This window comes from Bemisia tabaci, chromosome 6 (genome assembly GCF_918797505.1).
Source record: "Bemisia tabaci chromosome 6, PGI_BMITA_v3".
Lineage (NCBI taxonomy): Eukaryota > Metazoa > Arthropoda > Insecta > Hemiptera > Aleyrodidae > Bemisia > Bemisia tabaci.
This window is the reverse complement of record NC_092798.1, coordinates 11586278-11602446: the sequence shown is the minus strand read 5'-3', so window position 1 is coordinate 11602446 and position 16169 is coordinate 11586278. Positions and strand designations below refer to the sequence as shown.

Below are 16169 nucleotides of genomic sequence, written 5' to 3'. Positions count from 1 at the left end.
ACTTAGTACCTTTGAAGTTGCCACGTCTAAGGAAATAGAAATCCATGAAAAACCAAAGCAAAGCAGAAGAATCCGAAAATTAGAAATGCAGTAAAGAGCAGTGCGGAAGATTTTTCTCGGGAACTCTAGACATTAATGTACCTTTCCGGTAAACCCTAGAAGAGAAACACCACTTAAGTGCATTTTACTGACTCTGTTAAAAAAAAAAAAAAAAAAAATGCGTCGTCGGGTACTTTAAAAACTGATCTTCGGAGTGTTCTTAGCACCGATTCTGAACATGATCTAGTCGTATATTCGCGGTCAGTCCGAGATTGCCCGGAAAAGTAGAAATTTATAAAAAAATCAGTGTTTTCCAAGGAAGATTCTGTCAGCGCCTACGAGTCAAAAGTACAGAGGAATTTATTCTTCGCATACCTTAGAATTCTCCCTGCTGTGGGGAATAAAGAAGTTTATCCGGTCAAATTGAATGGCTCATAATTAGGCTCATCCCACTCATACATACATAGCACCATATGAAAGTTTTAAGAGCTTTTTTGATCGTTGTCAATCCAAAATGACTGGACCCCCCCCCCCCCCTCCCCCTTCAGGTGTACTATAGGGCTAATCCCAGCTATTTTTTGCTCATTTAACCAAAACTAACGTCAGTTTTTCCTACATCTACTAGGTTCCGAAAAACCGAACATCCCGAAAAAGGCAATTTTTTCGTAACCCAAGTGTTGTTTTCATCTTGAACGGTGAGTTCTCATTTCACACTTTTTACCCCCTTTTCTCGAGGTTGCTTTCGAAAACTTCCCTCGACGTGGCAACTTCGTCGGAGGATTTTACTCGAGTGTATTTGTTTAGCCTGCAGCGTGTGAAAGGTGTGCTTTTTTAAGCGGCGCAGGCGGCGGGGAGCGACGGAAGTAGGGTCTCGGTGTTGTCGAATTTTTGGAATTTTTCATCCCGAGTCAGTAAATTCGCGGATGGTGGAAACTCCGGGTGATTTTCCGTCAGCACGCAACGCTGCGAAGAGTTTTGATGTAGGTCATGCGCCACTGAATCCCCGTGTTTTTCGGTTGATTCTGTGCGGTCAGTTCGTGTTGGCGTCTTTTTCAAGACTTAATTTATTCCTCAGGAAGTAATAAGGGGAAATAAAAGTTCTCGGCGCCAGCGGGATTAAATTCGACCAAATGTGATCGACTTTACCGAAGCAATCGCTGATGATCATAAACCCCTCTCCTGTCCCGATATCTCTCCGTGATGCCCCCATGAAATACTCTAAAACTCACCCTTGAGTACCACGAAATTCATTAGTCATTGTCAGGCGAATTTTATTTAATTTTTCCTGAACAAGTTGCTCATCGATCATCATTTACCAAATACTAGCGTTGAGCGCCGAATTTTACTTTGTATCCTCTGTAGATTGTTAGTGCAAAATAGAGATTTAGAGACACACACACCCCCCCCCCCCTCCACTGACCTCTTGGGGACAGGTGGAAGTTTTTTTTGGGGATTCAACACTTCCTTATTATATCGACGGTGAAACTACCAAACCACGTATCTCGGTTTGCGACGTCGCAGACTTCCTGTCATACTTTATTTTTTAAATAAAAAACTACTTAACGTCCAGTCTTGAAAATTTCTGTGATTTTTCCTCTTCGTGCGGAGAAAATTCTGTGAAAATTTCCAGAAATGATATTGATTTGGTCTACTTCAAAAAAATAAAATGCGAGCGTAGATTTTTAAACACCGCAAACGAGATACGTGGTTTGGTAGTTTCACCGTCGATATGAGTGTTATTATAAGGGAGCAACAGTCTTCGCCCTTTTTTCGGCTGTTGACCTCCTATCTGTGAGGCAGATGATGAGCTTTGGGTAACGTCATGAGCCGAAAAAGTTGACCAAACTTTGGTATGTTTGCGAAATTGAGCACCCAACACGTTGTTCATCATCCACCCAAGCCGGCCAGGTCGGCCTAGCGGTCAGCGCTTCTGATTTAGCGCCTGTGGGACTCGGGTTCGAATCCCGATGGTTGCGTCGAATTCTCAACAAACGGACGTGTGATATTGCAGAAACAGACTCCACACTGTCTCAATCCCAAAAAATTTGGAAGTCTGGATCATGGATGTGCACTAACCAAGCGCGGTAACTGTTGGTCAAGCGACGAAGGTCAAAGTTAACCCAAACTAGACTGTGCTCCAAGCTCATAATATTAATTTTACAAAAAACATCTACGTATACTCTGTTCAGCGAGTTATGGCACTTGGTATATCCGAGTAAAAGGCACAACGTCAGTGGCGTGGCGTGAATTGCGATGTATCGATTGTTATGCCATTTAAACATATGGTAAAGAATCGATTATTAAGGTGTCCGCTGCGAACACTCTGTTTATCGATCCTTTCCCATAGGTTTATATGGCATAACGATCGATATATCGCAATTCACGCCACGCCACTGCACAACGTAGTAACGGCGTTGCCGCTCTCATCCTCGTCACCTGTAAACGCGGCCAGTTTTTCCCCTTCGCACAGTGGATAGTATTGATCAGCGATCAAAAATCTCTGTCCTAAGATTCTTTGATCATCGGCAGTATAAAAACTTATGTTAAAATTAATTGCCTCTGATGAAAGCCGAAAGCGCTTAAAGGAGATCAAGTCAATAAGTCAACCTTCAACTCATTTGTTCCCAAAATACAGCTGCCGCACCGCGGTCCATTGTGCGACGGGAGACTGATTCGGCGTATCGACAGAAGATGACGAAGGTGGTATAGCGGCTCGCCACCACCACCACCACGTCGTGCCTTTTGTTCTTTACGAAGTGCCATAACTCGCTGGACAAAGTATAGTAGGCAAGCCAACAACCGAACTGTCCAGAATTCTGCCTTAAAAGATATCTTAGTGGTGCTCACCTGTGAGGGAAATGCAGAGCGTCCAGATGCCGCCGTTCATGGGGACGAGGAAGACGGAGGCGGTCGTGTCGCCGGCGTGGCGGAGGTGGAGAAGAGGCCTCCGGTGGTGGAGGCCGCGGGCGGAGACCTTGGTGACGAGGCCGTCGATGTAGCGCTCCACGGAGACCTGTAGCCCGGAGGCGGAGCGGTTCTCCGCCACGAGGTCCACGAGCCCGGCGTCCCAGCGGACGTGCTCCCAGTGGTGCGTCATGATCGCCAGGCTCAGCATCGACGTCGAGCAGCTCGTCAGCACCAGCGTCAGGAGCAGGAAGAGCACCGACGGGTGCACGCTGCACGGGCTCAGCTCGCAGTTGCTGTCCATCCGGGAGCGACCTCGCCGGACGCCACAATCGACCGGGGCACGAAGTTGACTCGCAAAGGTTCTGTCACGATGACCCGAAGAAGACGATCAGAAGCAGTGAACGCCAGGCGCCACAATCGACCGGGACACGATGTTGACCCGTGAAGTTTCTGTCACGATGACCCGGAGAAGACGATCAGAAGCAGTGAACGGCGGACACCACAATCGACCGGGACACGAAGTTGACTCGTGAAGGTTCTGTCACGATGACCCGAAGAAGACGATCAGAAGCAGGGAATGCCGGACACCACAATCGACCGGGACACGAAGTTGACCCGTGAAGGTTCTGTCACGATGACCCGAAGAAGACGATCAAAAGCAGCGATTGATCGTGAAATTTGTTGCTCGATGCCCGGAAATGGAAGAGCGGAAGAGGAAGTTGACGATGACCGATCGACCGAAGTCTTGACCGTCGGGAGTCGACCGCGAATGACGGACGGGAATCTTGGCAACTGGAGGTTAACGATCGTAAGCTGAAGTTGACCCTCCGGGCTCAGAGTGCTTGGTTAACGGGACCTCCTTCATAACGCATCCCCGTATCAACCGGACGCTTCATCTCGCTTATTTGATCGAGTGAAAGAAACAAGTCGTATAGGCAGCCCAATAGTCTGTCTTTTTATCGGTTTCTCTCATTTCCACAACCGCACACCTTGCTACTTGCCACGGCATCCCTCTACTTCCATGTGGATATCTGTCTTTTGCACACTTTACCAACTCCCGAACAGACTGACGCGTATGTTTACCAGTGCAAGTTCTCACCTGCCTTCGAGCGAGTGGCTGTCACTGTCCATCACACTGACTTTCAAACAACTGTCGCAACGTTTGCCTTACTTTCACACGAATACCAGTCGCTGTCTTTTTGACGAGTCTCTCACTGAATTCAGGGAAATACCTTTAACTGTTAAGTGAGGTGAACTGACAGCTCAACGCTATTTTACGGCGCTCGTTTTTGGGAAGGTCCTCCGTCGCCGCGCACTTTACTGACAGTCTGAAAGTCTTTTGTTCATGTACAGCTGCTGGATATCGAAAGTTGTTGCGCGCTTCGGGTCGGTCGCACTTAAGCTTCATCGCTGCACTTTGAAGCCTCCTCGGCGGGAAGAGGCCAACATCGTTAATCGCCCGCTGTCTCGACTTGATTCCAAGGGCTGTAGGCTGTGTTCACCTCTCGGCTGCGAACTTTCGGTATCCTGCCCAAAGAAAGCCAGAAGTTAGCGAAGCAGGACTGATGCATCATTAATTTTGCAAGGGAACGAGTGCTTCCGGAAGTTTCCGTTCCTCGGATGCACCCGCGGGTTGAAGGGGGAGGGGGGGTACGAATACCTAACCTACCGTATACCAGCCTCTATTTTCCCCCAACGTCGAACGTATTACTGAATAATAATGGAGCAAGTTGCATTATTACGGTTTTTTTCGCCCCCCTCCCCTTGGAATTTCTTCAATCTTTGTCTATTGATTACTCATACTTGAGCGCTTCTTTTCCCAAATTTTCAGACCCCCCCAAAAATTTTAGGGGGCGCTAGGGGGGAGGGTGGAAGTCAAAACCTGTGAACCTCAATATCTTTCGAACGAAGAAAGATATCGAGGTCCGGTTCGTACGAAAAATCGTATAAAATTGCATAGGTACTTTAAGATTCTAAAGGTCAAAATCCCGAATTCACATTTTCAAGTTAACATATCTGCTTTTTTCAGTTTTTGAATTGAGAAAATCTCCTTTAGACAAAGAATTTACCAAGTACTCAATTTTTTATTTGAACCAAAACCAGTTTTTTAAATTCTTCGTCTTTTTCCGCATCCATCGACTGGTCCATTAGGCTGGGGAAATAAACGGTTCCGGAGTTATGAGCGATTGAAGTTTCCACCGACCGATTTTTGCGCGCCAAAATATGGTTCCAAAGCCGGATTTTGGTGTTAATAAATCAGATTAAATATTCAAACCGTGCAAAATACATTTTCAGGGATTCTTGCGGGTCGCTGAGTTCAAAAATTACAGATACTACCAAATATCCTCTCTTTTTCCGTAGCGCTAGCTGAAAGGCCCACTGAGCGGGCGCCGGCAGCGCTAGAATCTTAAGGTATGCAATTTTTGACGATTTTTCGTCCAAACCGGACCTTAATATCTTTCTTTGTTCGAAAGATATCAAGTTCACAGGTTTTGACACCCCCCCCCCTCAGCACCCCCCAAAATTTTTTGGGGGTCTGAAAATGTGGGAATAGAAGCGCTCAAGTATGAGTAATCGCTACAGGTGTATGCTGCACGTCCATGCTTACATCTTGTTCTGTGAAAAGCACTTTTATGAGAAATCATGCTCGAAGTACATCAAAAAGTCAAAAAAAAAGTCGGGGAATTTTGGAATTTAGGAATTCAGGAATACTCGGTTCTCGCCCTAAATCAATTAATTTAGGAAAAGAAAAACAAAAAAAAAAATAAAATAAACAGAAATCAATAACGAGAAAAAACTAAATAATGAAAAAAACTCTATTGAAAATTGATCAATGCGAAAAGTTTTAATTGAAGTATTTACTTTAAAATTAACGTTTTATTAATAAATAAAGGCAATATCAAAATTCGCTAAAAAATTTGCCTGCCTAGCCATTAGGAAATAAAATGTGTTGCGAATAATTTATCCAATGGTGGTAAATCTGTTAATAACTGGGGCAATTCTCCATAGAGGAATTTCAGGATGCATGACCCTGTACGTGTGAGTGGACTGAACCGCACATATTGCGTACTGTGCGGAGAGCACCACGACCGCACTAGTTGCGATTTTCAGCAGCAGAGCGCGCTGCGAACTCTACGCATGAGTTCCGTACTTCTCTAGCGTATTTTGCCGCGCTCAAGACCCTGGCGCGCGGTCTTCTTCGAATGTTGTTAGTATGGGTAATCTAACTTCACTGAGCGATGATGAATATCCGAGCATGACGTTTCGATTGATTTAATGGTACAACTTCCCACTTGTGGGCTGTCCTTGCACCTGAGCTCTCCCATCTCTAACAACCCCTCATATATTTATTAATGGCTCCCCCCTTACCTAAATTCATCCGATGGGATGTAAATTATCGCTCACTAAATTTGTAATTTTGTTAGTTGCGGTCCTTGATGTATCATAGTTTCGGTTCGGGTCCGGAGGTTTTACGAAAAAATCGACTCGATTTTCCTTGAGACTCCGTTTCCTGCGATTTAAGTCGTAACATAACAATCGATTTCTCGAAAAATTGGAAATTACGAAGTCTCAAAATTCGCATTCTCTTAAAAAAAAAAAAAAAAAATTCGAATGAATACTTTCCGGGAGGTTCGCCGCAATATTTGGTCCCAAAATCGGCTCACGCTCAGATTACATATACATTCGGGTAGCCAAGATTGGAATTTTGGATTTTAAGGGAAAAAGTTGATTTACACGACTAATCGAACCCAATTTAAACGATGCGATTTAATCGATTTAGAAACAAAAAAATCCTCTACACAACGTCATGATAACCTTTTTTTTATTATTATGAAGTAGCGGATAGTACACATGGTAGTTTCAATAATGGAGAATTTGCACACAAAAATTTTATTGCTTCATCTGAAAGTGCTTAACAAGCTGAGTTCGTAGTATTTTTCATAATTTTTTTCTGAAATGGGAAATTGAAGAAAAACAGATTTATAAGTGAGAAAATGTGCCGCCTTGTGACGTCATCCATTTAAATTCATGTAGTTTGGCCAAGTAGGTTATTCCGTCATATTTCCTCCAATAACTGTTCAATTTAGAAACCAAGGATATCTTCGTGCTCAGTTTTTTTTTTAACAGTTTCATTTTAAACAGGGAATTTTAAAAATTTCAGACAATTTTAACCTCCTTTTGTCCTCCTGACAATTTTAACCGGGAAGATGTGTTCTCGATAAATCGGGGAATATTGAGATAAGGCAGTTTTTAATTTAATTGAAAATAAATAATAAATTTCGTAACGCTCTTAGACATCCAAAAATAATCGCCCCACAATTTTGCTCTTGGATTTCATCATATTTTTTCTCCCATAGGAGGCTACTTATAGATGTATTTACTTAATATCCTCAAGCCATTTGTCAAATACATTTAGTCTCCGCCGGCATCCGAGCCGGTTTTTCTTCAGCCCCGCATCAGCGAAGGGGCAAAGGACGAATGAAAAACTGCACAGCTGAGGAGGAATCGCCAATAGTTGCAGCGTCGCCATTTTTCGCAGGGCCCTCGATTCCCCCCGGAAAAGCAGCGGAAAGCAGGTGAATCCAACGCGAAGAACGGCAAAATCGTAACGGCTGAAAAATGACGAGCAGGAGCCGGAGCTCTCTGTTTCCAGCCGTAAAATATGGTCGTTTGAAGCCTGAAATAGTGTTAACGGCCCCCCGACACCGTTGCCGAATCGGCAGATTTCCTGTCGGAATCTAGCCGGGAATCCCCGATATTATGTTACGAGCCGGCATCACCGGACGCTGTAACTGCTGCTAAAATTCCGTAAATCATGACCCAGTCCCTTTTAAGCCAGCATTGTTGCTCTACTGCTTGGAGACCGCGGAAAATCGGACATTTGAATCGAGGAATGCATGAATGTACGTACCTCTGCCAAACGGAACTATGTGCATTATGACGTGAGCCCTGATACCCAAAAGCATATAAGCATAACAGGGCTCACGTTATAATACTCATAGTTCCATTTGGCAGAGATACGTCCAAATGAGTGGCTGAGTCGCTTCCATTCGGAACCGAACGCGAATGGGGCACTCATGCTCCTTTTAATATATCCTGGTGTTTGGTGTGGTGTGGCAGGATTAGGCACAGTACATACCTTCATAGGGAGAGTATGACCTCTGGAGGATCTTATCTCATCAGTACAATAATCTGAAGTTTTTCGGAGTTCTTAGGATAAAAACAGATTGCAGAAGTTGCGATTTGTTACGTGCTGATGATTTAGAAGTGCGGGGTGTCTAGCGACTGGGAGAACGGAGAAATGGGACTTTTTTTTTAGTGTCAGAGAAATCAGGGAAAACGCCGCGGACTCTGCAAAAATTCGGCAGGTCAGGGAATTTTATTTTGCAAACGATTTCCGTGTCAGGGAAAGCGAAAAACACAGATTTTCCGGCAAATGTTCGGCGAATTTTTCTCTTGCTGAAATTTCTACCAGATATCTGCAGATGTCTTTAAAGTTTGAAAATGAGACAGAGACATCTCAGACAAGTTTAGACGTCATGTATTTTGCTCTATTTATTATTTTATATTCCTGTAACATGAAAAAAAAAAATTCTTACGCACGTCTAATCAGTTCTAACGTGTCGAAAAATTAGGAATTTTTTCCCTTTTGTCAAAGAAATGTCAGGGAAATGTTTTTTCCGTCTATCAGGGAATTCTGAATTTTGTTCCGGTTTTTCGGCCGTTGTTTTCAGGGAATGCTTTTTTTTAAAGTTCTAGACACCGTGAGGGCAGCAAATTAGGACCCATCCCCGTATCTCACCACGAACTTCACTTTTAGGAAACTCTAATATGAACTTTGATTGTATCCCTCTGAATGATCGAATAAACAAATAAAAAAGAAATGAGTAAACTAATTTGAAGAGAACATCGATAAAAATTACCTAAAAGTACAAAATTGGGTTAGGTTTAGGTTAGGTTTAAATTATCTAAGAGTACATTGATTTGGAACGGAGAAAGAATAGATATCTCAATCGCTAGGTTCGATAATTTCGAAGGCGTCGAAATAGTATTTTAGGCCATTTCCGCTATTTTGGATTTTCGGATTTCGAAAATTTGAGTTGAAATTCAGATTCCCCGCCAAAAAATGCCGACTGGTACCAAGTTTTACATAAATCGATCGTACAAGAGCCGCATATCGTAGGATCAGTAGGTTCTACACTTTGAGCAACGGTACCAGTCAATTAGCGTACGTTAGTGCGCCTTCATTTTCGTCTGATACCGTGCAATACTTCTGTGGCGGAATAGTTGCGTAGAGCGCCTTCAAGAGTTTAGCTTCGACTTGATGGTAGGAGATCACGATTTCCGCTAAAGTTACACTGTGGTGCGTGCGCAGGGACACATTTTCCCATCACCGACGGTAAGGTAAAAAACATTCATAACTCATTCTGCGACGTTGCAAGTTTTTCACTGCCCATTTTATTACGTATATCAATGCGAGCCCTCTTAAATCTATCGATATTTTTCCGAGAAAGCAAAATGTATTATGTATCAATAGAAGTCGAAGAATGCGTATATCTTCTAACACGTTTATAAATATCCGATTAAAAAAAAAAAAAAAAAAAAAAAAAAACATACTGGTGAAGAGCATGTCCTGTAGTGTTAAAATTCTTCCCCTGCGTTGTGGTCCCTACAAAACATGTTAAGCGTCATTAAATGCGCTTTATTCGTGCAACTGCTTTCTTTATTTGAAAGGTCTCCAGAGGCTCGAGAATAATAATTCTTGATCATGAAAATATGTTAAAAATGTAGGAAAAATTTCTCAATGTTAAGTTTGTCCAGCGAAGGAAATCAATATTATTCGATGCGAGAAACAGAATGCACAATCCTAACAATGGTGCTTGCCAGTTTTTCAAACTTTACTCTCCTTATTGGGATGTACTACGATGACATCGCTCCTTAGTCGATGCCGATTTTTACAGTATCATCGGCGAAAACATGACGATAGATTAAAATTTTATCGCGTAAAAATAAAGTGAAATCGCTTAAATGTTGATTATTCTAGCAATTTTATCAAATTTTAATTGTCAATTTGGAATTGTTGTCTTTCCATCAGATAATGCGACTTCGAGTGACGGAATGCTTCCCATCGTAGTTGATTGAAATTAGTGGAGGATTTTCTACACTTCTATCGCTTAAAGACCAGTAGACTTTTTCAAGTTTTTCTAATTCGCTGTGATTATTGATCGTAGGTTGCGTGAATTTTAATTCGCTGTGATTATTGATCGTAGGTTGCGTGAATTTCTTTCGACGAAAGACCCCCGTGAACTCTGTTGAAGTTCAATGATAAACGCCAGTCCACCTACATAATGTACTTCAGCAATGTTCGACAAAAATGCGTAAGGATAGTTTTTCTACGTTACCTAAAGAACTGTACATATCGAGCGTGGATTTGAATTAAACCTCATTTCTCCATCGTTCACGGTGATAAGCCAGATAGGTTTTGGCGTTTTTCTGAGAATTCTTGTCGGGGTCACGAAAAGTTACTCAATTGAAAGCAGAAGAATTATTAACAATTGGTTCTATTCCGGCAATAAAAAGTGAAAAACAGTTATTGTAACTCTAAAAAAACTATCTTTATTCCAAATTTAATTCCGAGATAATTCAAAAGATCCTTAAAAACTTGGTTCTTCGCGGAACAACAAGTTTGACCATGGGGCTGTTTTCCAAAAAACCTAATTCCTCTCTACTGAACGCCAAATCAGTTTTCTCGATCTTCCGATATTTTTAGGACGAGACGGCTTTTGCTTTTTTCGCTCCCTCTAATGATGCCTAAATCGACGGTGAAACTACCAAACCACGTATCTCGTTTGCGGTGTTTAAAAATCTACGCTCACATTTTATTTTTTTGAAGTAGACCAAATCAATATCATTCTTTGAAATTTTCACGGAATTTTCTCCGCACGAAGAGGAAAAATCACAGAAATTTTCAAGACTGGATGTTGAGTAGTTTTTCATTTAAAAAATAAAGTATGACAGGAAGTCTGCGACGTCGCAAACCGAGATACGTGGTTTGGTAGTTTCACCGTCGAAATGCCACATGCGAAGAATTCGACTACATGAAAGACGTGTGTACACAGTATGAAACATAAATACCCAAATCCGTATAAAATAAAATATCGTGTGTACTCAGCCTGGAATATTTTGAGCACTGATTTTTTTTATCTACATTTTTTCTCGACTTTGCACAGTTATCCACGTGAAGTACGTTACCATACCCTGTCAATTTTTATATTGTCATGTCTCCTTTTTGGCTCCTCAGAGTGAGATTTAAAATGGTTGGATACTGTATGCAAATCGAATGTACGTAAATTTTAGCAATTGAGCTTCTTCCCATAGCAGTTTTTCTATGATACATGAGTCATTATGTCGTGCAAATGCTCGCCAGGTCATTAACTCAAAGGTGCAGTCGCCGTTAATATTTAGGTATCCACCCCGATCTCTTTTTCAACAGATTTAATAATCAATCATCCACCCTAAGTATGTTGCCAAAATGTTGATTTTTCACCGATACATTCAGCATTCTCTTTGACTCAGTTCTTGTCCGCGGACTTCCTTACAAATGGAGTGCGGAATGTTTTTAAAATTAAGTGCAGTCTAAATTTTCCCCGTTTAAATTCGGCGATCCACCCTGACATTGGATGAAGTGTGATCTCAATATTAACCTGTTAACTCTCGATAACCCTCGAAAATCCAAGTCCGCAGGTTTCTCCGACGATCTGAAAGCGAAATCTGTCTCGGCGAATCCGTCTTTCTGGAGCGACCGCGATCCGTGCGTCTCGCGTATCCTCTTTGCGCACTCTAGCGGTTCGGCGGCGGAACTACGAGGCGCGGGCCGAGTCCTCTCGGTCGCGGTGCGAGCGTGTGACTGGAGCGTTGCGCCGCGATCCTTATGCAACCCGTGTATCGGGCCCCCGGCAGACTGGCGCCAAGCCGCACCGTTCCCGGCCGGCGCACGCTGAAACCCAACTTATGGGCTCCCCCCTCCTCGTCCCCCCGACGGGTTTTCTGGAACGAAGCTTTTGTTTTGTGCTCGCGCGCTTCGAAGTTGTTCATGGAGTTTCCCTACCACCATCTCCCCACCCTCCAATCAGAGGCCGAGCCCGGTGCATTAGTGAGGTGTCTGTGGTTCTGGTTTGCCGCGCGTTGCCAAGATCGAGTTGATCACACCATCTCCGAGTAGAGGCCAGATTTTTAGGTATTGGCGGTTTTGCGAGATTTACGTAAAGATGGTGTCCGGGATCTTGAAAACCCGGGAATCACCCGGATTTATCAGGGAACGGGTAATATCAAGGATAATCAGGGAATTGATGTGAATAGCCGGGAGTTTCTTTTCTCTCCGCTCTGAACTCTAATGCAGACATGGAAAATCTCATAAATATTCCTTCAGGAATGAAATTTTCGCAATGGACTCGGTCTTCCATGAAGTGCATAGAAATAGTTTAGTCTTATTTTCGGAAAAACGGAGGGGGGGGGGGGGGGTATGTGAGTCTTTAAAAGTTAGATGTTTCCGACTGAAATCTCGGAAATTATCGCGGGTTGGATACGCAGCCCCTGAAAAATCGTTGAAATTACATTGAAAATGAAATCTCACTTTCCAGCGGAACGAAAGTTTGCATCCTTGGTTTTATGATCCTTGTATGTGATCGTCCACAAGAGAATAAAGGACCGCCCTAGTCCAGGGAGGTGAAATTTTAAGCAGCGGGAATTTTTTAATGTTGGGCCGGAAAACAGATCCTGAAATCTCAATGATAAACTTGCAATTGAGTGCTTAGAAAAAAGTTGCAAGCATTTTAGATTCTTTTTTGTGTGCCAATAGAGGGCGTGAATTGGTATTAAAATCCTGCGATCTCCTACCCTATGTATAGTTTTTTAGGATTTTGTCGCATAAATTTCCTTCGAAAATACGTTTTTCACGGTACAGGCTGACAACTTTATCCGCCTCGCCAAAACTGATTTTTTTCATGTTATACGCCCGGAAGCATATTAATCGTAATCTTGTTTTGTCTGCTTCAGATTGCCATGGCGAAAGAGGAAGCTTCCCCAACCAAAGTTCAAGAAACAGCCACAGTACCCCCCACGGAGACTGACAAGGACTTGAAATGTGAACTCAAAAGTAAAATTGAAACTCCAGCTGCAGAAATTAAAAGCAATGGTGCTGAATCAGTGGCTGATGAAAAGTCTGAGTCTACAAATGGCGAGAAGATCAGCTCCGAGTCTACAAATGGTAAAGAGGCTAACGGTGATGCTAAGGAAGTAAATGGCACTGAAGAATCTGAGAAGAAAGTCGAAGAAAAGTATCATGAATCGCCTACAAAAAATGAGGCTTATATCCTTCTAGCTCAAGGTAAGCGTCACTATTTAGTAAAGGACTATGCATCTGCTGTAGCAACATTGGGTGACTGCTGTGCCAAGTTCTCAGAAATATTTGGTGAACTTGCGGACGAATGCGGTGATGTTTATTTCAGCTACGGGAAGGCATTGCTGGAACTTGCCAGAGAAGAGAGCGGTGTACTAGGGCCAGCCATTGAGAAAGACAAGGAGGAAAGTGGGGAGGATGAAGAAGAAGAGGAAGAAGATGGGGCTGAAGGAGATGAAGAGGACAGCGAGAAGGATGCTGAAAAGGACGGAAAAGATGCCAGCAAAGACACCAAAAATGATGCTGAAATGGACACCAGTGCTGATGCCAAAAAGGATGCTGAAGAAAAGCCAGAAGAAGGAAAAGAAGGAACCAGCAAGGAAACTGTTGAGAATGGTGAGAGTGCCAAGGAAGGCGGAGCTGAAGGTGAAGATGTAGAGAAAGAAGTAGAAGAAGACGCTACAAACCTCCAGATTGCTTGGGAAATGCTCGAGCTAGCCAAAACTATTTATGAAAGGCAGAAATCAGATGAAAAACTAGCAGATACACTTTTAAAATTGGGTGAGGTTAGTTTAGAGACAGAAAATTATGAACAAGCAATTGAAGATATGTCCAAGAGCTTGGATCTGCAGCAAAAAATCTTGAGCGCAGACGACAGAGGAGTGGCTGAAACATACTTTCAATTGGGAGTTGCGTGTTCTCTAGCTAATTTCCATGATAGATCTATTTCGTACTTCAAGAAAGCCAAAGAAGTGCTTCAATTAAGGATCAAGAACTTGAAGGGCAAGACGGAACCAGACGAGAAGGATAAAGTGAACGCATTTTACAGCCTGGATGGGGAGATCAAGGAAATTGAGAGCATCATCCCGGAGATAGATGAGAAAATAGCTGACATGGAAGATTTCAAAGCAGAAACCTTGAGAGCCATTAGTGCTTCTATAATTCCCAGTAAAGCAAAAGAAGGTGAAAGTTCCTCTTCCTCATCCTGCAAACCCGCAATGGATATCTCGCATCTCATCCGAAAGAAGCGGAAACCTGAGGAAGAGGCTGAAGGGTCTGAGTGTAAAATTAAAAAAGCAGCCCCTGAGGTCACTGAAACCGAGAAAAAAGAAGGTGAGTCAAAGAGTGAACCCGTTTCCACCGATGCAGAAATGAAAGAAGTTGGATCCAATTCAGCTTAATTATATCACCCAGTGGACAAGCTCTGAGATTCTCCACTTTCTTTAAATAATTCCTCATACACTAGTTCTAATTATTGTCTTTCAGAATCGATGTTAATCATGCATTCATTAAATTATTTAACTAGATTATCAAATTGTAACTGTTTCTCTGTAAATATAGGTGTAAGTGAAATTAGGAAATGAAAAACATGCACCCATGTCTTTTTAGATAGGAAGGGTCGATACAGTCAAATTTTTTATTTTAATTTAAGCTCTCTGACTGCAGTATTTTCAAATAAATTATGATTGATATTTAAGGTAAATTCAATTAATGTTTTTAAAAACTGCAAAAATATGGTTTTGTTAGGTTGTCTTTTATCCCATCTCCCTTAAATGTGTGAATCAGCTAAAAAATAATATCCGTACTCTTCATTCACTTTCAGCTGTTTTAGGTGTACGAAACAGTAGCAAGCTTCCAATTCATTTTATTATAAACTTTAATGTGTACCTTGTAAAATACATTTTTTTCACACTGTCATCTTTTAGATCCATGTCCCTGTTTCTTACCTGTAAAATTTCTTCTGACATTAAAAGCACATATTATGTTGGTCAAGGGTTCAAAAAGCCTTCTCTAATTGAATAGTTTTTAATCAAAGCTGCATTGCATAATGGTGGCTTTTTTTGCATTTAACTTGTGCTAGATGCATATTTTTAATGAATGAATGTAAATTTAATTTTTCAAAAAGTAAACAAGAATTTTTGCTGACAAGGTTTCACAACAGAAATCTAACAAATAGATCAGTATTTTGTCAATTATCTGTAATTTTTTCACTTTCCTGTTGGGGGTATTGTCTTTATAAGCTTTTATTCTCTGATCCAATTCAATGTACGTATAATCCTTTTCCTTTCAAAAGGACAGGACTCATTTTCATCACAATATTCGCCTTTGCATGTGACAAGGTTTATTTTAATGGTGTTCCATGTTTGAGGATTTGAAATGATCCCTTGCACACATTCTTTATCAGTTGAGTCGTACGGCAAAACCATCATTTTCAATTTATTTTTAAACCATCCCTGTAATGCTGAATAGGATTTTTGTACTTTTACTCTCTATGCTGATTGTAAGTTTTGCACAGATGATGAAACACACAATGGGTCTTTTTAACATTTGAAAAAATTGGTTACACCGGATATTATATTAGCACGTGAAGAAGTGTAAATTGTTCATTATTATTTCTGATAAATTCCCAAGACTGGACGGATATTTCTCTAAAGTACGTTGCTATTGTTCAAAAGTCATTTAAAATTAGTGCTTACTACTAAGAAGCAATAATACTTGCACTTTATTAATTTAACAACCCTATTCTTGACCCAGAAATTTTGAAAATCAAGTATCAACTCTGTATAAGACTCAAAACTGTGAAAGAAGTAAACGTATTATTTCCCCCATTCCTCATGAGGTCTCTGTAGCGTGTAGTTTTATACCATTGCTGATTTTTCCTGCAGCTGTATTTTTTTATCATGAAAATAATTTGTTCCTTTTCTGATCAATAAATGTCTTCACTTTTTCATGAATGTTCTTATTTCTTTTCCTTTCTTTTTGATAATGTTTTCTTATTTAAGTTCATTTACATCTGAAACCAGATAATTTAACTTTCTAGTCG

The 16169-nt window shown here is 41.7% G+C and overlaps 2 protein-coding genes across 2 annotated transcripts in view; one reads left to right on the top strand and one right to left on the bottom strand.

Annotated features, from left to right (window-relative positions):
• The window catches only part of LOC109038688 (uncharacterized), a 41349-nt gene extending 29441 nt beyond the window's left edge, over nucleotides 1–11908 (bottom strand). The window contains exons 1-2 of the mRNA XM_019053840.2: nucleotides 11652–11908; nucleotides 2887–4473 (exon numbers count right to left, since the gene is read on the bottom strand). Coding sequence (XP_018909385.2) covers nucleotides 2887–3247 — 361 coding nt within the window. The 5' untranslated portion in view covers nucleotides 3248–4473; nucleotides 11652–11908. The remainder of the gene's footprint in view (nucleotides 1–2886; nucleotides 4474–11651) is intronic.
• The window catches only part of Nasp (Nuclear autoantigenic sperm protein), a 50849-nt gene extending 34773 nt beyond the window's left edge, over nucleotides 1–16076 (top strand). The window contains exon 3 of the mRNA XM_019053838.2: nucleotides 13003–16076. Coding sequence (XP_018909383.1) covers nucleotides 13009–14526 — 1518 coding nt within the window. The 5' untranslated portion in view covers nucleotides 13003–13008 and the 3' untranslated portion in view covers nucleotides 14527–16076. The remainder of the gene's footprint in view (nucleotides 1–13002) is intronic.
• The last annotated feature ends 93 nt before the right edge of the window (nucleotides 16077–16169 follow it).